Source organism: Sus scrofa, chromosome 10, assembly GCF_000003025.6.
Source record: "Sus scrofa isolate TJ Tabasco breed Duroc chromosome 10, Sscrofa11.1, whole genome shotgun sequence".
Taxonomy (NCBI): domain Eukaryota; kingdom Metazoa; phylum Chordata; class Mammalia; order Artiodactyla; family Suidae; genus Sus; species Sus scrofa.
In genome coordinates, this window is record NC_010452.4 from 49,521,940 (window position 1) to 49,547,508 (window position 25,569).

Consider the following 25,569-nt stretch of genomic DNA (forward strand, 5'->3'; position numbering starts at 1 on the left):
TACTTTACTGGTCTGGAATACTTCTAAGGTCACGGGAATAAGGAGTTTCAAGCAGAATTCATTTCCCTAAAGGGTGGGCTCATTGATCCCATGAGGCGGATCACTGATCCTGGTAACAGCAGGCTCTTGAGGAATCTTAGAGACTCTGGGTCCTGTCCCTGAGTGTGGAACAGGAGAGGAAAAGGAGGGAAGATGCCAGATGGTGGTGTAGGAAGCAAACTGTTTTCTGACTGCAATAAATCAGCCCTTTGAGATGCCTGGAGAGAATTAAGAGGAAGAAACTCAGACTTGTGGGAACTCATACTTTTGTAACTTGATTATCAAAAAAGAAAGAGTTGCAGAGTTCCTGTCATGGCTCAGTGGTTAACAAATCCGACTAGCATTCATGAGGATGTGGGTTCAATCCCTGGCCTTGCTCAGTAGGTTAAGGATCTGGCATTGCCATCAGCTGTGGTCGCAGATGCAGCTCGGATCTGGCATTGCTGCGCCTGTGGCGTAGGTTGGAGGCTGCAGCTCTGATTTTACCCCTAGCCTGGGAACCTCCATATGCTGCAGGTGCGGCCCTAAAGAGATAAAAAGACTGAGGGGAAAAAAAAAAAAGAGAGAAGAGAGAAAGAAAGAGTTGACACCAGTATGGAGAGCGCTGGAAATTAAAACTGAAAACGAGGGAGATGATCAGGAAGCTGAAACCTATAGATGCTATTCAAAGAGCCTTCTGCTCATATCACTTCTGTAAATTTTTAACAATATACAGACTATAGAGTTCCCATCATGGCTCAGGGGTTAACAAACCCAACTAGCATATATGAGGACATAGGTTCGATACCTGGCCTCGCTCAGGGGGTTAAGGATCTGGCATTGCTGTGAGCTCTGGTGTAGGTCACAGAAGGGGCTCAGATTGGCATTGCTGTGGCTCTGGCGTAGGTCAGCAGCTACAGCTCTGATTCTACCCCTAACCTGGGAAACTCCACATGCCACTGGTGCAGCCCTAAAAGACAAACAAACAAACAAACAAACAACAAACAAACCCACCAAATATTTAAGTTTGATTAAACGAATTTCTTACCTCATCCAAAACTTCTAGGGTTGCTAAATCATCTACATCCTTGAGGTTGGGAATTAGAGATCTGCTGAAGTTACTTTTCTTGGTGTAAAGACGTTCATGTCTGAAGAGCAATAAGAAAGAAAACCCTTTCTGACTTGAGAAATTATTACTGATCATAGTCAAAGTAAGATTTAAATATATGAGAGACTGAAAAACTTCTGTGATGCTGATTTACTAAATTTAACAAATAATTATTTTCCAGAAAATAGCCTCATGCATTTGATCTGCTCTTTCCTCTTCACTGGGAAAATGTGACATGTCAACTTACATCATGGATGATCAAAAGAGTTTATTGTTTCTGTCAAGAACTATCTACATAGAGCTCCTATTGTGGCACAGAGGAAACAAATCCAACTAGTATCCATGAGGATGCATGCGGATTAGATCCCTGGCCCTGTTCAGTGGGTCGGGGATCTGGTGTTTCCGTGAGCTGTGGTGTAGGTTGTAGATGCAGCTGGATCCGCATTGTTGTGACAGTGGTGTAGGTTGGCAGCAGCAGTTCTGATTCAACCCCTAGCCTGGGGACATGCTGTGGGTGCAGCCTAAAATAAATAAATAAATAAATAAAACTATCCTACATATAATAACCTTTAAAGCTTCCTCTAAATTCTGATATGTGATTTAATCTGTTACAAGATGGTGACTCAGAGAGATTTGCATTCATTAGATTTCCAATTTTGTCTGAGGTAGTGTTAGGCCACTGGTGGTCCAGGAGTGATAATTTGAAAAACTATTAATCAAAAAATTTAAGAAGAATACAAAATAAACCATGCTGCAGACTTTCAAAAGGTAAAATGTATGCAGAAATTGATTTCGGATACTAGGAAGTTTATTTTCAAAGTGCAACATTTCAGCAATTTCAATAACCATAAAGATCTTGATTTGACATAAAGTCTGGAGAAGTTGCTGAGGTAAACAAAAGGGTCTGTTTCAGCTTTTCTGGACATGAAATCATCCACTTTATTTTCAGCAGAACTGTATTTTCAGCGTATATTTTGGACAGACTGTTAAACATGTGAATTTGTCCATCAGTAAAAGGGGAAGGAATACATAGATTATGAGGAATAACAAGAATCATACTACTTACTCATCAAACTTTAACGATTTCTCACTGCTCAGAGAACGAAATCACTACTGTAATGGTCCCTCTGTGTCTATGGCCAACCCCATCCATTCCTGCTCCTCCACTCACTCCAAGGACATCACTCCTGGCGGTTCCTCTTTGCTCCTACATCACTCAGTTTCCTCTCAGCTGTAATAGCAGCATCCTCCGCAAAACAAACAAATCTATCCTTGACTTCATTTCCTCCATTTACTGTTCCATTTCCTTACGTTATGGCAAAAATCCTCCAAAGAAATATCTATACTTAACTTCAATTTCACTCTACCTATGAAGAAAACCCATGTCAATCAGGCTGTCATTGCCACACTGCATGGAAACATCTTCCGTTCAAGATAGTAATGACCTTCCCACAGCTGAATCCAATGGTCCATTCTAGGTTCTCGTTTATACCTAAACTACTGGTAGCACTTGGCAAGCTCCTCTCAAATACATTTGTCTTGGTGTCCTGGGCCCATCTCTTGATTCTCTTCCTCACTTAATTGGCATCTCCATCTCCGTATCTGGTTTCCGGTTCCTCCTCATCTTCCCACTGTCACATTTTTGAGTCTTCCAAGCTTCGGCTTCCTTAGACCTATTTCCATCTCATCAATATCTACTTTCTGATTTCGTAGCTTTTTTGAAAAATTAAAGTACAGGTGATTTAGTGTTATGCCAATTTCTGCTGCACAATGAAGTAACCCAGTCATCACACACACACACACACACACACACACACACATTTCCTTTCTTTTTCATTTTTATTAGGACCACACCTATGGCAAGATGGAAGCTCCCAGGCTAGGGATGGAATCAGAGCTGCAGCTGCTGGCCTATGCTACAGCCGCAGCCGCAGCAACACCAGATTCAAGCCATGCCTGCAACCTACACCACAGTTACAGCAACACTGGATCCTTAGCCCAGTGAGCAAGTCTAGGGATCGAACCTGCATTCTCAGGTTCATTATCACTGAGCCACAATGGAACTCCCATTCCCTTTCTTTTTTTTTTTTTTTTTTTTTTGGTCTTTTTTTGCTATTTCTTGGGCCGCTCCCGTGGCATATGGAGGTTCCCAGGCTAGGGGTCGAATCAGAGCTGTAGCTGCCAGCCTATGCCAGAGCCACAGCAACGCAGGATCTGAGCCGTGTCTGCAGCCTACACCACAGCTCATGGCAATGCCAGATCGTTAACCCACTGAGCAAGGGCAGGGACCGAACCTGCAACCTCATGGTTCCTAGTCAGATTCGTTAACCACTGCGCCACGATGGGAACTCTCTATTCCCTTTCTTATAGTATCTTCCATCATGATCTATCCCAAGAGCCTGGATATAGTTCCCTGTGCTATACGGTAGGACCTCATTGCTTATCTATTCTAAATGTAATAGTTTGTAACTACTAACCCCAAGCTCCCAGTCAATCCCAATCCCCCCTCCACCCCTCTCCTTGGCCACCACAAGTCTGTTCTCCATGTCTAAGAGAAAGAGAAACATCATATGATACCACTATGTGGATTTCAAATGTGGCACAAATGAACCTATCTACAAAGCAGAAACAGACTCACAGACCTGACTTCATAGCTTTTGATAATATTCATGCACTGACAACTCTGCTGATCTCCAGACCTAAGCATTCAGCTGCTCACTGGACACTTCACTTAGAAGTCTGGGTAGCCAACTTAACATGTCCCAGACTTGCTTCTGAACAGCCCAGCCCCAAACCTGCTCCTGCCTGTGATCCTCATCTCAGTCAACAGTGACTTCACTCTTCTGACTGCTCAAGCAAAAACCTTTAGCGTGATTCCTGGCTTCTCTCTTTTTCTCATACCCCTCCTGCCACCTACATACAAATCCCATCAGATCTATTATCAAATTAGATTTAGAACCAAACCTTTCCTACCACCATCACCTCCGCCACATTTCATCTCACACCATGGCAGCCCCCTGCTGCCACCTTTGCCTTCTTACACTCTTCTCAATGCTGCAGTCAGAGTGGGAGTTTTGAAATATGGAAGATTTGTCCTTTTTGTTTTAGCCGCCTTTCAGTATATGGAGTGTTCAGGGCCAGGGATCAGATCTGAGATGCAGTAATGACCTACGCCGCAGCTGCGGCAAAGCTGGATCCTTTAACCCGCTGTCCTGGGCCAGGCACTGAACCTGTGTCTTGGTGCTGAAGAGATGCTGCTGCTGCTGTTGTGCCACAATGGGAACTCCCATTCTTTGCTTTTTTAAATTTCCTCCTTAGTCCCATCTGGGTGATGAAACTTTATTTACCTTTCACTGTCTACCTCAAATGTCGCCTGTTTTAAACCCTCAGCATAATTCTGTATAACCTTCTGGACAAATATCTTATTTCAGCTAATCACTTGTGCATGGGTCCTATTCCCTCCACTAGACTATAAAGTTCCTCAGGAGAGGAAAAACTCATCATATGCTGCTGGAACAACTGGACATCACATGCAGGAAAAAAAAAAAAAAAAGAAAAAGAAAACTGTCTAGAGAGTTCCTGTTGTGGCTCAGCAGAAACAAACCTGACTAGTATCCATGAGGCTGTGGGCTTGATCCCTGGCCTCGCTGAGTGGGTTGATGATCTGGCATTTCAGTGAGCTGTGGTAGAGATTGCAGATGCCGCTCGGATCTTGCATTGCTGTGGCTATGGTGTAGGCTGGCAGCTGTGCCTGTGGTTTGACCCCTGGACTAGGAACTTCCATACGCTGCACCTGTGGACCTTAAAAACAAAACAAACAAACAAAAAAAACCCCAACTGTCTAGACACCAGCCTTACACTATAAAACTCCTGGAAGATAACGTAGGAGAAAAATCTAGATAATCTTGGGTGGGGACATGAGTTTATGGATACAACACCCAAAGCCCAGAGCATCAACCATGAAAGAAAATAGTGATAAGGTAGACTTCATTAAAATGAAAAACTTCTGCTCTGTGAAAGACACTGTTAAAAGGATAAAAAGTGAAGTCACAGACTGGGAGAAAACATTTGCAAATAACAGACCAGATTAAAGACTTGTATCTAATAATAAGAAGAGTATTTTACTCCTATTTTACCATTCTTAGATTCTTCCATAAGAAGTTTATGGCATTTTAAATTATGCACTTATTTGTGTGGCTAATTTAGTTAATATGTGAATCCTGTACCACACTGAAAGCTCTCAGATACACAAGACTATGTCTTTAGTTTCCTGTTGTATCCTAGAATAAGGAGATGATTCAGAACATAGTAGGTCCTCAATAAATATTAGTTGAATGAATGAGTGAATGCATATCTCCACCAATTCTGGCACAGGATTTGCACATAGTTGGTCTCCAACTTTGCTGACCTCAATGAGTATCATCTTATGTATCACCCTATTTTCAAAAAAACTCATATACTATAGGATTTTTAAGAAAATAGAGGAGTTCCCATTGTGGTTCAGTGGCTAACGAATCTGACTAGGAACCATGAGGTTGCAGGTTCGATCCCTGGCCTCGTTCAGTGGGTTAAGGATCTGGCATTGCTGTGAGCTGTGGTGTAAGTTGCAGATGTGGCTCGGATATGGCGTTGCTGTGGCTCTGGCATAGGCCAGCAGCAACAGCTCCAATTAGATCCCCTAGCCTGGGAACCTCCATATGCCATGGGTGCAGCCCAAAAAAGAAAAAGAAAATAGAGAAATAAATCTAATTATGTACTTAAGTGAAAAGCCCTGACTTTTCATCTGATTTTATGGGCCCAGTTGGCAGCCAGAGACTGGGGAATGACAAGGGGTGGCTGGTGAAGACAGGGGGATCAATATTTGGCTGGCCAGTGCCCTCACTTTCCCACTCTTGTGAATTTATCTTCTGTGAAACTTTCTGTACTAGCCTCCCAGAACTTAGAAAATATTTTATCATTGTGATGATGAAAAGCTTCAATACTATGACTCAGTTTTCTACAGTATGACTTAAAAATTCCTTAGCATGAAAGTCCCCCATCTTTGGAGGCTTGACACAACTTTTCCAGCACCCATCATGTCTGTACAGAGTATTCCCCAATATGCCAAGTATTGTCAAGATGCTGTGCTTTGTTCATTTTGTTTCCTTTGCCTGGAATGATTTTCCTTCCATGTCTGGCAAAAGTCTATTTATGGTGCAAAGCGAAGCTCACATTTCACCCTCTCTGTGAAGCTGCTGCAGGTCTTTCCAGTGAGAATGCATCACCAGTAGAGTACCTTTTACATTTAATTAGGTATATTCCTCATTCTTGCCAGACTAGGAGAAACTTGTGGCCAGAAAGAAGTGTTGCAGAAAGGATACAAAGATGCAAAAATACATGTATTTGGTGGCTTGAATCGCAACATTGAGCCCCAGCCAACCAGCGGTGTGTAAATGATATCCTTCTCTGTTGATTCACATCCCACCCTTTCTGTGAAGCATTTTTTTTTTTTTTTTTTTTTGTCTTTTGTCTTTTTAGAGCGCATCTGCAGCATATGGAGGTTCTCAGGCTAGGGGTCGAATCAGAGCGGTTGCTGCCAGTCTATGCCAGAGCGACAGCAACACCAGATCCGAGCCGCGTCTGCAACTTACACCACAGCTCACGGCAATGCCGGATCCTTAACCCACTGAGCGAGGCCAGGGATCAAACCCGCAGCCTCATGGTTCCTAGTCGATTTGTTTCCGCTGCGCCTTGATGGGAACTCCTGTCAAGCCTCTTAATAAGTCAGTTTAGACACCAAACCCTATCTGACCTACCACTTTTCTCCCTCTTACCACAATGCACTCCTAATATTCACAGAATTTGATTCTATGACACACAGTTTTAATGGGAAATACTAAATCTAGACTTTTATATGTACCCAAGTGTGGGGAGGCTGTCAGGCTGATAACTGATGGGGAAAAAGGAAAAAAGAGCATGTGTGGAGATCTGGACTCAAGGACGAGCCCTGCGGCTGAAACAACAAGAGGGACCGGGGTCCATGGTGAGGCTGGACTCCAGGCACTATGGGAAACCAATGGGATACTTCAATCAAAGGGAAGGGTGTGGAGATGACAGGGTGGAGGAGCATACTTTATGAAAGAAAAAAAAAATCATTTTACTGTGCTCTACAAATAAACATCATCCTTAAGTAAAGAAAGCCAAGGCAGGTTAAACTTCAGTAGTGAATGTAATTTAGGGTCATCTATTCTAAGAACATAGTATATGATAAATACGGCATCCCAAATAGTAGAGAAAGAAAAAAATTCAAGAAAATGTGCTGGAACAGCTGGTTAAAATTTGGGGAATCATGTACTTTACGTAAAAATGAATACCAGATGGATTAACAAACTTATAGATTGAAAATGTAATCATAAATTTCTAGGAGAGGATGTAAAAGTTAAAAGACAAAATTGGAAAAATATCTGCAATGCATGTGATGGACAATGACTTAATATGTCTAATATATCAAGAACTCTTGAAACTAAAGGAACACTGAATATGAGCTACCCTGAGATATTAGGATAGTAATCTTATATGGGAACACAAATTTTTGTTTAAGAAGATAAATTTATCACTATCATCATTTCCTAAAAAGATATGTTATCACCAAAAAGTGCTGAAAGCTAATAAACTTACCTAGACTAATGAAAAAAATAACCGAATCCTGTAATCTCCACTGCCTCTTCCGATTCTGGAATTCTTTGCCAACCTGTTTGTGTATTGATGGGCATACTATGAAGGGTATAGCTGACTCCTTTGTTTTGAAGAGAAAACACAAAGTCATTTTCCATGACTTTGCAAAACTGAGTTTTACCATTTACAATGACTTCATCAGGGGAGTTGAGAAGACGGTTTTACCCTACTTTAGAGCATAACTCCTCGACTTCGATTTCTCTAAAAAACAGATTTCTCTCCAGTCAAAGGGTCAAGGGGCTAAGGAATACGGGGCATGGCCAAGCAGGCAGTAATAATGGCCATAAAGCCAGGGTGAAATAGGGACTGATGGATAAATTATTACATACTGAACCAAGTTATGAGGTGGTTTTGCAGAAAATCAAGTTATCTCTGAAGCAAAATAAACCCTTTCCTTTGCTTAGATCACCGTATTATTTGAGATGCCAACACAGCAGTTAAGATGGGCAGTAGGATCAGAATGCTCAGAGCAACAACAAAAGATTTTTCGAGGATAAATAAAATGGCTTATTTCCTGTAAAACTCTCATTTAGAATAAGCATACGAAGATGCTTTATATATAACTACTATTGTTATTCCAACTATGGCCCTACCATTTATTAGCTATGTGGCCTTGGGTAAGTAACTTATTCTGCTTCCTCAGAAATACAATGGAAATAATAATGGCTCATTTCATAAGGATGCTGTGAGTTTAAATTATATAATACATGTAAAGTGATTCATTCAGTGCCTGGTACGTTTAATACATTTTAACTATTATTATTATTATCATTATCTTTATGATCACGAGTTTTATCCTTATTTACTTTATATTTTCTATGTCTATTTAATATTTACTTTTAATTTATATATATTTAATTTTTGAATATAATGATTTTAATTTTTTTCCATTATAGCTGGTTTACAGTGTTCTGTCAATTTTCTACTATACAGCATGGTGACCCAGTTACACAGACATGCATAGATTCTTTTTTTCTCACATTATCATGCTCCATTAGAAGTGACTAGACATAGCTCCCAGTGCTACACAGCAGGATCTCATTGCTTATCCATTCCCAAGGCAATAGTCATGTAAAAATGGCCATTTTAATTTATATTTAATTATGTACTTAGTTTCTATCTCGGGAATTGCCTATTTATACTTCTCCCACATCTGTATTTCTGCACCAACCAAGGCCTGCTGTGCAGGGCCATCACAATGGACCGCTCTAGGAAGCATGGTCAGCACTGCTATCACTTGGTTGGGTCTTAACATAATAGAGGCAATGGTGCCAAATAAATACAAAAAAGACAGTGATAACTGTGGTGACAAAGTAGCACTAGTAGAGTTCCTGTTGTGGCTTAGCAGGTTAGGAACCTGATGTCTCTGTGAGGATACAAGTTCGATCCCTGCCTCACTCAGTGGGTTAAGGATCTGGTGTCGCAAGCTGCAGTGTAGGTTGCAGATGCGGCTCAGATCTGGAGTCGCTGTAGCTATAGCATAGGCTGGCCCCTGCAGCTCTGATTTGACCCCTAGCCTGGGAACTTCCATATGCCACATGCCAGAGGTGAGGCCATAAAAACAAATAAACAACTAACCAAAAAAAAAAGTAGCACTAGTGAAGGACTCATACTCTTTCAAGTGGCATGATTAGTTGTATCAATAATATTGTCTAGTTTAATATTAAAAAGCTACATGTTTGACCATGTATAGATCATAGGGTATAAGAATGAAAAGAAAGTTAAATATAACACAGTCCAATTCCCTTTAATTTTAAAAATTATGAAAAGTGAGGCTAGCAAGTTGGGATGTATTCATTCTGTGGCAAAACTCAACAAACCAAGGATTACTATGAGTCTCCATTCCTGCTTTGATTCATTAGATTTCCTCCCACTCTACACACACACACACACACACACACACACACACACACACACACACACGGTAGAGCCTAAATTTCTGGAGCACCTAAGATGTTTCAGGCATTGTGAGCAGCTGGATAAAGCTATAAAGACCACAAATAAGATCCTTGCTCCCCTGGAACACACATTCTGATGGAAAAGTTAACAATAAATTATAAACAAAAAAGGCAATTTCAGCTAGGATGGATATATCTGGACAGATTCATTTTTGGAGGAGAATATCTTAAAATCAAGGACGTGGCACTGGTTACTGCTTCAAATATTGATGGATTAATGGACAGAGCTGTACTAGTTCACAGGGGTTTTGAAAATACATAAATCATGCAGTTAAGTCATTAGCTTATAAATGAGTTAAACATTTTAATAGCTAATAAGGTTGTAATGAATGATTAAGAAAATCTAGTCTAAAGTGTATTCTACGAATGAAAATAAAAGAATCATCAGTTGTGAAAATATTTTATATCTTCTTACATGTCTCCTTTGGTCACGAATGTATCCTAAGCACCTAAAACACAAGCTGGTACACAGTGGTACTTAACAAATATGTGCGGAATAAATAGATAAATAAATAAATAACTACTTGTCAAAGGAAACTATCTAATCCAATCCCTTTTTTCTTTCTCTTTCTTTTTTTTTTTTCCCCCATGGCCGTATCTGTGGCATATGAAAGTTCCCTGGCCAGGAATTGAATCTAAGCTGAGGCTATGACCTGCGCCACTGCAGTCAGATTCTTAAGCCACTGCACCACGGCCATAACTCCTATCTAGACCAATCTTCACCATTATCCTATCTTTCAAGATCGTTTTACACTTTTCACATTCCTTTTGCCTTCATTCTATAGTATTAATTTCCATTCCTGTTACTTTATTAAACATTCAATTTCTGTAGGACATGGAGAAGGCAAAGTCAGAATCTTTCCAATAAGATTTTTGCCCTCTTGTGAAAACTACAACTAGTTAACCAGATTATGTTTTTCATTTACTCTGTCATACTGGAGAGACATGGTTTCAGACTACAAATATTATCTTTCTGTGTTGTCAAAGGTCACAAATACCCTCAGGGGTGGTTATTATAGCTTCACTTGTATATCAGTTCTACACACTGAAAAAAAAAGACAACTCTTGCTGCTCCATGTTAAATTTTTATCCTTCCTATTCAGTTGTACTACTGTAATGCAACAGCTTTATTTGCTTTTACTCTGCTTAAACATTCTCTTGTAAATATCAAGCTGTATCTTCTAAGGTGATTCGGGGGCCACTGGGGTAGTACAGAAATCCGCTGTCAAACAGAAATCTAATCAATGGTTTTGTTTTAGTTTCCTTATCCATCTTTAAATTCCACTAACAAAGTCACAACTGGTAGTATAAGTGGGCACACATGCTCTCACTGGGAAGGCTAGTTTTTATTTATCTGCAGTTTGACCCCTTTGGCCAATTGTGCGGTTTTGAAATGAGGCAGGGGGTGGGGGGTGGGGAGGGCACACACCAGCCTGGCCAGCCAGAACAGCAGATCAACTCTGGCAATGACAGGAGTGACAGATGTCACCATGACCCAGCTCCACCACAGTTTCCAGTGCCCTTTTCATTCACAGATCCATTTTTTCCTTCACAAATAATTATCTGGAGGCTGAAGAAAAATCTCCTTACTGAGAAGTCTTGTCTATTTCTGCTGTGAATGTGACTTCTTTGTGCTATTATTTCAGAGTGACCTGGTTTTAGATGTTGAAATGAAACTGACATCTGTGTTTGCAAAAATATTTGATGGTGAGATCCTCCATCTATCAAAAGTATCTAATGCCTTTCTTCTCTTCACCTTGAGTGTAGAGACAAGAGAGCAGGAAAGAGACAATTTCTACGTGCGGAATCTTCATGGAAAGATAGAATCTTCATGCAGAGTAAATGCAAAGATGGAACAGCATAGTTCCTTCTATGTGTAGAGTTACTAGAGTCACTACAAGTACCTGTACGACAAAAATAAGTACAGAAAAACTATCTGGTTAAGAACAAATATGGCTGGGAGTTTCATGCAGTCTGAATTTTCAAGGAATGATAGCATGAAGGGTCATGGAGAATGGGTGATTATCTTTATTACATTAATTTTTAAAATAAGTGTTATTAGAATATAACTGACTTAGAAACTTTTGTTATTTTGAGGTGTACAGCAAAGCAAATCAGTTATACATATATCATTCTTTTTCAGATTCTTTTCCCATAAAGATTATTACACAATATTGAGTAGATTACCCTGTGCTATACAGTAGGTCCTTGTTACCCACCTATTTTATATATAGTAGTAAATATCTATAAATTCCAACCCCTTAATTTATCCTTCCTGTCCCACATTTCCCTTTTGGTAACCATAAAACTGGTTTCAAATCTCTGAGTCTGTTTCTGTTCTGCAAATAAGTTCATTTGCATCTTTTTAAAAGATTCTACATATTAGTAATCTCAGGATATTTGTCTTTCTCTGACTTACTTCACTTAGTATGATAATTTCTAGGTCCATCCATGCTGCTCAATATGGCATTATGTCATTCTTTTTTATGGCTAAGTAATATTCCATTGTATATAGGTGCCACATCTTCTTTATCCAGTCCTCTGTTGATAGACATTTAGGTTTCCTCCATGTCTTGGATACTGTAAATAGTATTGTGATGAACATTGGGGTGCATGTATCTTGTTGAATTACAGTTTTCTCCAGGAGTGGGATTGCTGGATCATATAGTAGTTCTATATTTAGTTTCGTAAGGAACCTCCATACCATTCTCCATAGTGGATGCACCAGCTCACATTCCCACCAACAGTGGAGGAGGGCTCCCTCTTCAGCATTTATTATTTGTAGATTTTTTGATGATGGCCATTCTGACAGGTGTGAAGTGGTACCTCACTATAGTTTTGATTTGCATTTCTCTAATAATTAGTAATGTTGAGCATTTTTCATGTGGCTTTTTTTTGGCCATCTATGCTAATTTTCATAAACATAAAAAATAATATACTTTCTTTTTTAAAAAATTTGAAAAATATGAAAAAGTATAAGAAAAAAATCACTATATCACTGTAACTGCACCACCAAGAAATAAATAACTGCTCATATTATGATATTTCCTTTTATCCTTTTTTATATGCACAGTTTTTAAACAAGTTGACAGGATTTCATCTTTGCGTCATCTTGGTCTCTCAGTCTTTTCTCTGGTGATGAGAGATAAACTTTCCTGCTTTGGGCAAAAGCCAGCTCTTCTATTTGAACACTTGCTTTCTCCAGGATCACTACTGTAATGCTGCCCTCTCTCTGGTGGCATCAACCTCGCCCTCTACCAGTGTACGATGTGTTCTAGTATCTCCATCTTTAAAAAAAAATCTCTCTGGATCCTCCATGCCTTGCAACTACTGCCCCATTTCTCCTCCTTTTATAGCTGAGTTTTTGAAAGAGTAGTTCATATTCCCAATCTCTTCCTCACCTCACCTCTTTCCTTAATTTCTCCCAGTTGGGGCTTCCCTCCACCTCAACCTGCTGAGAGGACACTTGTCAAGGTCATCAAAGAATTTGGTGTGTCCAAATTCAGCATTACTCCATTAAAAAAAAATTCAGCACTATTTGGCAGAGTTGACTACTCTTTCCCTGAAAAACTTGGTTTAAGTGGCTCAAAACAGACTGTGTTCCCCTGCTCTTCCACCAGGAAAGACCACAGTCCCTCACCTATTCTGGCTTCTCTCCCTCTGCTCAGTTGCTAAACCCTTATATTTCGTGACCCCATCCAGTGTCATGGCATGAAACACCTCTATAAGAAAATGACTCAATGATTATTTCCAGCATGGGCTTTTCCCCTAAAGACCCCTATATTCCACAATTTACTTGATAACTCTACTTTCATGTTCAACTGGCAGATCAAATTTAACATACCCCAAACAGGATTCATGACCACCCTGCACCCTTTTTGAATAAATACACGGGAATTATATTTGCATCCATGGACAGGGGTCAACAGCCACATTTTAGGCTGGGCTGCCCAGATAATACTTATATACATATGCTTATTTAATTTATGTATCAACGGTTGCATACTATTTTTTTGAGGTGTTCTTGTGGTACAGTCAAATCTATATACGAATCAACCATGAAGTCATAGTATTCTATTGCAATTTCTATTCCTAAGACTGGAAGTACCATAGTTAGCTCTTTATTTTCCTTTCTTCTTTCTGATAAAACACTAGGAATCATGATGTCAGATTTTTCCCTTAAAAAAAAACATACCCAGCTGTATTTATATAAATGTATAAAATCTAACTTTAAAGTGAATCATAATCTTCCAAAACTAAAAAATTCTGTTAAATACAGCATTTTTTTTTTTCAGAGATTACAAAACTAAATGAGGAAGCAAACAAGATTAGGGCAGCTGAACAGCCAGAGATAAAGCTTTACGTGCCTGGCAGTAGGGAATGAGGGCCATGTCATTTTGAATTCTACTCAAAGGCTGAAACATTCTGCTCTAAACCTTGACAACTACCTTTAAAAAATATCTTTCTTCTCTTCCCCAGCAAAAAGATGGTTAAAAGATTCAGCTACTTTAAAGCAAAAATTTTCCAGGAAGTTACTCTCAATATACTTATTATTAAGGCCTTTGACATGATGGCAAAATGTATTTAGAGGACTAAAAATGTGAAGGCACCTGGGAAAAATGGTTGCTTTGCCCTCCACTCAATACATGCATGCTGCTTTGATGCAAAAAATTAGTATTATCGGAGTTCTCGTTGTGGCGCAGCGGTTAACGAATCGACTAGGAACCATGAGGTTTCGGGTTTGGTCCCTGCCCTTGCTCAGTGGGTTAACGATCTGGCGTTGCCGTGAGCTGTGGTGTAGGTTGCAGACAGGCTCGGATCCCGCATTGCTGTGGCTCTGGCGTAGGCCGGTGGCTATGGCTCTGATTCAACCCCTAGCCTGGGAACCTCCATATGCCACAGGGGCGGCCCAAGAAATAGCAAAAAGACAAAAAAAAGAAAAAAAAAATTAGTATTATCTATACTCAGTGTCCTGCCTCCTGTGAGGCACTGCAGAATTCAACAGTAAATGTAATTCTATGCAAATGTGTCTTTTCTTTATAGCATTGATATGAAAAATGGATGCATCAAGTCCTAGGCTCTTAAAATCTGAAAGAAAAGAAACAGAGAAGCATTATTGCACTATTTCTTGAAACTTTTATAAGGGAGGTCAAGGCTCTTGATAATCCCTTAGATTTTAACTTTTTCTTTCTAGAATAAAAATTTTTTAAAGGCTAATGCCTTTAAGAGAGGCCAAAAGATATATATCCAGAATTTTTCAGGATTTTTTTTTTAAAAAAACGGGTTATATTTTGCTTTAAGTGTGTATATATATATATGCATATATATATATGCATGCTTGTATTCATAGACTTTTATCCCATGAAATCAACTGTGATCATTTTCAAGAACCTCTTTAAACAAAATACCTAAAATTATGAGAAATATATGGGCAAATATTTTAAGAACACAGATGGATTTGAGTCAGTTTAAATAGTTAAAAATAGGTAACGTCTAAATTAAAATAATTAATGATTTCTAGAACATCATTGGAAACATTAACATTACAGGAATTTAGAAATCTTATATGAGCTTTCAGGATTTGTAAAGTGGGCCTAATATCTGAAAAAATATAGATTTCCCTCTATGGAATCAACATAGTTCAACACTAAATATTAATAAAAAAACAATCTTCCATTGATTGATGTTGAAAAGACTAAGGAAATGACTAATAAATTAGCCCACATGAACTTTAGAGAAGCATCATAGGATTTCTTGTATAGATGTGCTGAAAGCAATTTTAGGTGAACGTCATTTTATGAGAACGTCCTCAGGAGGACAAAATGTTTCAAAGTGCATCAGGACCTAGACAGTAAACAATGAACCAGGGAGAGCTTTTCACTCTACCCCATTCTTTATTTGTGCTAACATCACATGTGCATAGCTTGTATCATTGATATCTGGGGTTGTAAAACAAATGTATTCAGAATCTTCCCAGGCTCCTGACCCACAATCCACACAATCCGCATGGTCTTGGGGTCTTGGGGGCACCATTAATGTCATGTCTCTGTGGTCTAGGGTGAGAGCATTCACGAGGAATATGAAATGAGTAGTGTCTCCTGGACTTGTACCCCACACCATTTATGGGTACAAGAGGGGTCTTAATACTAGTAATCAAATTTTTCATGTTTGCCACCTTCACATACTAATGTAGGACTCTTGTGGCCTTAGGAAGGAAGTCCCCAGAGTGTTTCACAAGTGCTTGTGGACAAGGGTGCTTTGGCCAGATACCACTATGATTCAGCTCTTGCTCAGCTAGGTGTCGGTAGCTGACACCCCTGTTGGTCACTTAGGGAGCCCTTGCTACTCCCTTATGGAGTCCTTGCTGGCCAGGCTGGGCATTACTCAGTGTTCCTTGGCAGGCCTGGGCTCAAAAATGCCAGAGCATTACTTCTGCTTCTCCTGTTAACCAAGACATCACAGAAAAGGCCAGGTTCAAGGGCAAGCAACACAGCCTCCAGCTCTTTATGCAAGAATTGTCAAAAAAAACTGTGATTATCATACCCTGTCCTACTTTACTAAGAAAGTAGGTAACAGTTACTTCAAGTTAAAGATCATAAAGTAATTGTTCCTTTCCCTTTAGACTCACTAAATAACAAAAAGAATGGAAACCAGAGAAATGTCTCCTTTTCATGAGAAACAGAAATGGCCACAGTACCAAATCACTATCTACAAGGCATAACTGTCAAGTACTATGAAATCTGTTAAAATGAGAGAGGAAGCTAAGAACCAACACATAATTCTTTAGACCTCAATCAGTAACTACAGAGACTTGGGAAAAAAAAAAAAAAAAAAAAAAAAAGCACAGGCCTGAGATGTACTGGAGGAGCCCTTGCTTGAAGCTATAGGTCCAGGGGCATGGGTGGGCTGTGCCAGAAGTGGGGAAGGGTCCTGATGAGACCCAGGGCAACACACAGAAGAGCAAGGGGGTGAGGAAATGGAGAAGACCACAGGTCAATGATCCATCATATACTCATCCAGCAGAGAGGTGGCCAGTGGCCAGGGGGAAGTGGGACGAATGGACAAGGAGGGGCAGAGGCTCCATTATGACAGAGAAAGACCATCATTACAGGTTTGTGCTGTGAGACACAGAGAATACAATGTGAACAGTGACACCTTGGCTCTACCAGCTAGTGGCCCTGTACACTGACTTTTTCAAGGTTCAACACGGAGGGGAGATGTGCTGGGGAAAGAAAATAATGATCATTTTTTAAAAGGAGGAGGAAGAGTTAAGGATTATAAGCAAAAGGCAGACGAAGAACATAGACCACATAAAAGAATCAAGGGGAAACTTGAGACAAAAAGTTCCCCCATCCTCAGACCTTTCTTACAGGATATCTCATTAAAAGAGAAAAATCCTCAAGAGAAGGTACAAGGCTTTAATGAAGAGATAAGATGGGGAGATAAATAGATAAAAACTGAGTCAGCTGAATTCAGAAACGAAATGGAGGAAAATGATGACAGAAAAGCAACAAGATGCAGAATATACATGACTGAATTCACAGGGGTAAGTGTGTCCTTGTAGCACCCGAGACAGAAGAAAAGAACAAACATCCACCTGGCTGGCAGGAGCCGGAGGGAGCTGGCTCCAGCACAGTACAGGGTACAGGTGAAAGTGATATATATGGAAGGACTGACATAAAGACACAGCTGGGTGAAATTATTGAAAATGTCATGAACACTCTGCAGAAGAAGCCAGTGTGACAAAGGAAGGAATCTCATTGCCTTGGTTCTTTCAAAAGCAATATACACTGTCAAAGAAATAGTGGAACAGGATATGTAAGAGTTTGAGGAAACAAAACATTAACCTCAGTATATTTTACCTAACTTAGCTGAACTTCAAGTTCAATCACGCAGGAAGCTGGGGTTTGAAGCTTGCTGGAAATAATCATGAGAGGATGCCATTTAGCTACCCAAGAGAATAATGAAAGGAACTCAGGGAAGGAGAGGTACAGTAAAAGAAAAAAAAAAAAGACTTATGGTGAGTAACTGCCTCTTCCTGTTTATTTGGACTATTTATTTATTGCTACTTAAAAGCAAAGATACTCATAATGGTCTTGCCTTATTTAAGAGCTTTTCCCAGAAAGGAAAGTAGTGAGGAAAGGTATATTTCAAGTGAGAAAAAGGAGAAGTGATTCTTTCTTTTCTAAATTGCCTAGTCCTAGATGGGTCCTTACTACATTCCCAGACTTTCATCTGTCTCTTTCTGAGTCATCTGTCTTGGACAGACACTGCCACCAACTCATGCCTTAATGAGACCTTTTTTCCTAAATTTCACATGCACAATTCCTTCAACCCTTTATTTTGGCCAAAATAAGATCAGGATTTTCCAAGATAAAATATACTTAGAATAGAACCACGTATATACATGCATGTGCATGGCAATGAAAACATCCCACAAAAACATAGAAATAAGTATATGTCAATAGATTTCTCATTTCAAAATATCCAAACAATAGCCACTAACTGCACTGATAATTAAACATGACGGGGATCAAATTCCACCACTTTCAAAAATATAACAAAAGTTTAAAGTTAGGAAGAAATATGGGGGAAAAGCAAAATGCATCCAAAATTATTCTGTCTTGATACATCCATGGTTTACCTCCTAGAACCCAAGAAAGGATGGTGCACAGCAGGACACAGATGGCTCAGGGGTACGGCCTAGTGGGGGCTGTCAAGACTACAGGTCAAGCCTCTCAGCCTTTCAGTGCCTTCTAGTCTGTCTCTGCATACCTCACCACTCTTTTTTTTTTTTTTTTTTTTTTTTTTTTTGTCTTTTTTAGGGCCACAGCCATGGTACATGGAAGCTCCCAGGCTAGGGGCTGACTCAGAGCTGTAGTTGCCGGCCTACACCACAGCCACAGCAACACAGGATCTGAGCCGCATCTGCCACCTTATACCACAGTTCACAGCAACACTGGATCTTCAACCCACTGAACAAGGCCAGGGATTGAACCTGTGTCCTCATGGGTTCATTTCCACTGAACCATGATGGGATCTCCCTTGCCAATCTTATTTATGAATTTTCCCCCTTGCAACTTTGGTTCAATGCTTGCTTTTCTGTGGACATTTCTCCTTGCTGCCATGGTTTTGCACAGGCTTTTCCTTTCAGCAACAAAGTTCCTCTAGGGATAACTATTTTCACAGTATTAAATCCTGCTTATTCCCCACAGTGCTGATTAAGGCTACTTCCCAGATAAGCCTGCCTATCCCTGCTAGTCAAAGTACTCTGATCTTCCAAACTCTCACAGGATATTATTGGTATTCCTGTTATGGGACTGAAATGTCTTACTGTGTATAATGGTTATTTACATTCTTATTTTTAATCCCTTTACTAAAAAGGAAGACTAATTTTTAGTGTCTTATTTTGGACAAAATAAAGTGGTAAAGGAACTATCTGTATGAAATCTAGGAGAAAAGGTCTCATCAAGGCATGAGCTGGTGGCAGTGTCTGTCCAAGACACATAACTCAGGGCACAGACTCTATAGTTGTTCCAGCTGTCAGACCCTTATGTAGCACCTCATCCAGAGCTTTACACAGTGCCCTCAAATAATACGGAAACGACACGAACATGCCTCAATCCATAATTTCCATGGTAGCAAGGATTATATCCAATTGGTAATGGGTTGAGTGGGGGTGTAAGAAATTTAGCCTTGCTGTGGACTGAAAACAGAAAGTAGGAGAGAAGAATACGGCAAGATTTATCCCTGGATTTCTGGCAGGAATAATGGGATGGGTGGTGGTGCCACTAATAAGAAAAGGAACAAAGAACTAATTTGGAGTGGGATAGCATAAGGCCACAGGTTGAGTCTGAAGTGTCTCTGAAATACTCATGTGGAGACAGGAATCAAAAGGAGTTATTATGAGAGCAGCCAGGAAGCATTTTAGAAGTCCCCTGTATTAAAGAGTAAATATTCCAAATGGTGAATAATTCTCGCCATGACATAGTCATAGCCATTACAAGAAAATTATCTTGTCCAGAAAATAGAAAGTAAAATGGGGTTATGCATTGTATTGCACTGAAAGAACTCTATTATTACTTCCTATTGACTTTTCTGTTTCCTTCTTCTTTTTCTTCTTTTTTTTTGGGGGGGGGGAGGGGTGTAAAATCAAAATCTCATTCTAGTGCATTTATATTACACAAAGTCCCACACCTAAATAAAGAACTGACAGCTTGAACCAGGCATATTTAGCACTGAATGGTTGGACAATTTTTTAGTTTGTTTTGCATTTGTTAATCCTTTAAGATGTGTCTCAAATATGCCCTACATCCTGGTTTGAAACCTATATATGCTGGGACAAGTGGGATAATTAGAACAGCATCACAAACACATCTACTATTTTTGGCTCAAGAATTAACCATGTTTGAGTTACTCTTATAAATATTCCTTTTTTGCTTCTATAAAATTACATGCAAAACATAATTTCTACACATCAAAGGTTACCACTAGCATGTTAAGGGTACCAAGTTATTCTGCTTTATATAAAACCCAAAAAATACAAGATAACATGTTACCAGTATAACTACCACTGAAAGAAATTTTAATTGGGAATTTATTATCATTCAAGTAGATGCAGGGCTGGGTTTTTCCTTTATTTACAAGGTACACAAAGTCACCACGTAAATAGTATTTGTACCTAAATATTCAAGGTGTGTAAAATAATTTTACGAACCTGTTTACATGATGGGTATTCACTGCTTCAGGACAGCTCAAAACACCTTTCCTCTGTGGAGGAAAATTCCAAGATGGCTGTGAGGAAAAACTCTGCCTGTCGTTTTAGAAACCGGAAAGGAGGGAGAACCTGGTGATTCCGTGTTTCTCCCTGCATTTTTCACCTATGGCATGGGCCTGTGACCTCAGCAGTGGGAAGCAATGGTCCTGTGTGGAACTTAGAACACTGAGGGACTGACACAAAGCTCAAGATCAGTTTGCAAATACCTCAAAGTGTATAGGTTGTGGCTTTTAAGAAACCAGTGTTGCTTTGCTGCAGGAAACGTTGCAGGACTGAGGGCAGGTATCAGAGGCGGCCTCTTAACAGGTGGTTCTTGAGGAGGACTATTTGAGGCACCCTGCTTCCTTGGCTTCCTGCTTAAGTCTGGCTCTCTGCCTTCCTCTCAATTCTCTAAGCTGTGCAGTATTTTTCACAAAATTGCCTTTCTTCTCAAGTTGGCTTATGTTGCTTTTAGTCAAGAATGCTGAATAGCACATTTCAATTGCCAACAAGTTTTATCTATTCCCATTAAATCAGATAACTGAATATTTTAGAATACGATGCTCAAGAGAAAAATTTTTCTTTTGAGTACTTTGTAATTCAAGTTTGTCACCATTTTATTCACTTTAGAGTAGAAATTCATTTTTAAAACTGAATTGTGAATTAAAAAAAAATGATCCTGCCAAGCACATATATCAACCCAATTCCAAAGGTTAATATCATATACCAAAAATGTCTGCTCTGAGTTAGGTGTATTGATTTAGTAAAGTCAGATTTTGAATCAGTTTTATCAATGTTGGGAACTGCGACAAATCAAATAATTTTGCATGATCTTGAAGAGATTACTTTTGCATCCCAGAGCCTCTTCATTTCCCTGAGTAAGTCTTGCATCTGGGGACTAAAATAAAAATTCTGAGAGCATTTTTCTTCCTCCTCCTACGAAGTCATAGAGCTGTATTCCAAAGGGTGCTGTGGGTTCATGACACAAGCTCCACTCCCACCCCTTCCACTTACACTTGTGAAAGATAAAATGTATTTTAAAATATTTTCAAGCAGAATTAAAATGACAAAGACATTCTCTAAAACAAGATGATCTTTACAGTGGATCTAACAGATGACATACACACTGGGTAAGGGGAACAGAACATTTAGGTGACTCGAAGTCCAGGACTAGAAATAGGCAGAAGAGGCCTGGAAGGTAAGGAAACAGAACACCCCTCAAAACAAAGGTCCAGACCTGGGTTCAGTGGAGAAATGGAGCTGAATGTGTATCTTGCCTGGAAGAGAAGACTGAAAAAATTATGCACTCTCTTCCTTTTATGCAGCCAGGTACCTGATACTGCAGGATAGAGCTGAGACATGGGATCTACTCCATACTGGCTCAGTGATGAGATATGCAATATCTACAAAGCCAAGATGGGCAGAAAGGCTTTGACTGGGGGGCTCCTGAAGACAGATTACAGCAAAGGCAGAACCTCCAAAATAGGAGAAGAAAATGCAGAAAGAAAGGACAAGCAAAACAAAACACCACCTATTAAAGATGAGAGAGCAAACTAAAACTCTAAGCCATAAAAGGTAACCACATATGGAGGAAACAAAGGAACTCATTAATCAGGACATTTCAACCTGGTTAAAATGCAAATCAAAAAATGACTTTTAAGTAGTCTAAGGCCAAGAGACAAAGGAAATAATCATATTCACAACAAAGAAAAAGAAATTAGCCAGATATGAATGGACAGATATCACAAGTCGAAAGAATAAATGGTTAACAAATAAAATAGTGAGAAAATTCTAAAAATGGAAAACACAGATACTGGTAGAAATACTAGCATGAAAAATCAGTATACAGGATAACTCTAGCCCAGGCCTAGTCTAAGAGAGAATTAGTGAACTTGAAAACAATTTTGAAGAAATCATCCAAAATACAGCAGAGACTGATAAATAGATGACAAACATGAAGGAGAAATTACAAGACTTTAAGGTAAACCAGGACATTCCAATATTTATATCTTAGGAGGAGGAAATAAAAAGAAGGAGAGAGAATCTATATTTAAAGGAATAATGACTGTATAATTTCCGTAACTGTGTAAGACATGAGTTCTCATACCAAACACATATGCTGAATTCTTTACTGGACAAAGAATACATTTTGTGACTCAAACAGAAGTATTAAACTTAGGTTAACACAATGTCCAATATATAGTAATTTTCAATGATGTTTCTGAATCACTAGAACTTAGAGCACCAGGCTTACGACCTAAATAACTGCAGAGTTCAACCATTCTTAGAATGCTTGAATGTGGGGAGGGGAGGCAATTGTCCACGACTTGTGTTAGCTTTTGTTCAAGGCTGTATTTGCTCTGCTTCCTATACCAACAGGCTTGAAGTTAAAGATAGTGTCTCTTTCCAGGACAGATAGAAGTTTTGTTTGCTGTCCAGAATAGTAAAGATAAAGTCTAAACTAGGGAAAAATTTAGGAAGGTTTTCTAGCAACCCCTTTGAAACATCACAGCTTCCCAACCTCTGGATTCCCAAACTGTGAGAAAAACTCACTGTCTATACAGCATCTACCAAGGCCATTCCCACCACCCCAAGGACTTATGAAGTGAAGACAACCAACATGAACATAAAACTCATGCTGCAGGCTTAACTGTGAGTAATAAAGCCCTCTGCTTCTGATTCAGGAATCTCATATATTCTGGTAGCATTCATGAACCTGTCAGGTCAACTTATTACCTGGCCAGTAGAATAAAATCTCAGATCCTTCACAGTTCTTAACAATGAGCACTCCCTACAATGTTGGTGCATGCTTGCTGTTTGTCCATTTGCTTTGGGAAGGATGGAATTGTGCCAGACTATGGAATTGTATCCATGCAAAGATATAATGATGGGCATGGAGGAGCCCACAACTACCTCCTCCCGATAAATCACACGCCTGCTTCCTTCTTTATGGCATTCTATTCCACTCACAACTTCAATTTTCCTCACTGATGGTCTCTTCAGCAGGGTTGTAAAGTCACTGAGAGAAGGACTATTATTTCCCAAGATTGTCCACTATCGTTGACCACTTATATTCATGTGAATAAAGCTTTGTCTTTGGGATTGGGCTATTGAATCGCTGTTACATAATTCATTACCTGTGCAGCTTTGTACAAGTTACTTAGCCTCGTCAATCCTCAGTTCTTCTCAGCTATGATAATGGGGGATCATAAAATATTTCCCTCAGGGTTGTCGTAAAATCATATGATATAACACAAAGTCCTACACATAGTAGGCATTAAAGAAGTAGGAATTAAATATGTTAAATCTCAACAGGAATTCAAATATAACTGTCTTTTAGGTTATGTCCTATTTTCTACCTACCTCTTTCGGCTCCCTAAAGAGTTATATGCTCCTGAGGTGAAACTAGTAGGTGAAACTCAAGAATAAATTTAAATTAAAAAAAAATGATTCTTTGACTTAACAGTACCACCTATAGGAATTTATCTTAAGGAAATAAGAGATTTGTGTGCATTCTGTTCATTACAGTGTTACTTATTAGAACAAAAACAATAAAAACTAAATGTCCAATAATAGGGGATTATTTAAATCAACCATGGAATAGTCATGCAAGAGAATGTTGCACAGCAATTGAATTTGTGGTAGAAGGGTACTGAAAGACATGGATATTCACTAGTCGGTAGCAGAAGGCAGGTTCCAGGACACATATATTCCAATTAAGTTTTTTAAAAGTATTTTCATTCACAAGATATTAGGTTATAGGTTAAAATGCTATAATTAATTTTATGTTGTACACTTCTAAGTATTTCCTCAATTTCCTAAAATAAACATATATACCATCTATAGTAAGTGAAAATATTCAATATTATAAAAAATACACATAATAGATCATTAAAAATAAAAGCAGGAAGTATACAAAAAAACATTAAAAGTGATTTTTGAATATAATTTAACCAGGCAAAATGATACCATAAATAACAGTGCCAAAAAGTATTTCAAGGGAGTTCCCACTGTGGCTCAGTGGAAACAACCTAACTAGTATCCATGAGGATGCGGGTTTGATTCCTGGCCTCACTCAGTGGGTTAACGATTCGGCATTGCTATGAGCTGTGGTGTAGGTCACAGATGTGGCTCAGGGCAGCTCCAATTTGACCCCTAGCCTGGGAACTTCCATATGCCTTGGGTACGTACCTAAAAAAAGAAAAAAGAAAAAGTATTTCAGTGTTATGTTACTTTTTAAATCTCAAATCTAAGATATATTACCTCATGGAAGAGAAGAAAATACAAGAAAATATAAACAATTACTAATCATCCACTGAAGTTTTCATTCTTGGTTCCGATGAAGTTGTTTTAAAAATGCAGCCACTAATTTTACTAATATCAGGATGCAACTCAACATGTGACATTCACTTTTCATGCTTATCTCCAAACCACAACCAGGGAGTTTAAATAATTAAACCAGGGAGTTCTTTTCTCACTTTAACAACCATTTCATTATAAAGCTGTCAGACTCTAGATGATCTCTGGACTTTTATGGTCAAGACATTATTCGATTACCTGGCCTTTTCTGTGCCTCCTGTGCACTGATGAGTGCTGATGAAATCCATGAGTTGTTTTTGCAACATCGCATCTTTGCCTTCAATTTGAGTAATGAATTTATGCTGTAAAAGATCTGACACTGTAGGTCGCTTTTCATAATCTTTAGTCAAGCACCTGCACTGGCAAAAAGGAACATGCAATTATTAGATAAGTTAGAGTTTTGAATTTTATTAGTCACAGTACTAAAAACTACTCTAGAAACAATGGAATGATGTTCCTCATCGATGCTCAGCTCAAGAAATGTATCTCAAAAAATGTTAAAACTGCAATATGGTAAATGAATGTTTGTGCAAGTGCACACATCTGTGAGTGATTATGCTATAGTGATACCAACTTCCAACTGAATTCCACTTCCCTAGCCTCCCAGCAAGCATGACTGCAGAGTGATAATTGAACTCAGTCTCCACTGCAGTCTC

The 25,569-nt window shown here is 39.2% G+C and overlaps 1 protein-coding gene across 1 annotated transcript in view; it reads right to left on the reverse strand.

Moving 5' to 3' along the window:
- The window catches only part of MYO3A (myosin IIIA), a 231,457-nt gene that overhangs the window by 129,821 nt on the left and 76,067 nt on the right, over positions 1-25,569 (reverse strand). The window contains 2 exon segments of the mRNA XM_021064905.1: positions 1,067-1,166; positions 25,112-25,267. Coding sequence (XP_020920564.1) covers positions 1,067-1,166; positions 25,112-25,267 — 256 coding nt within the window.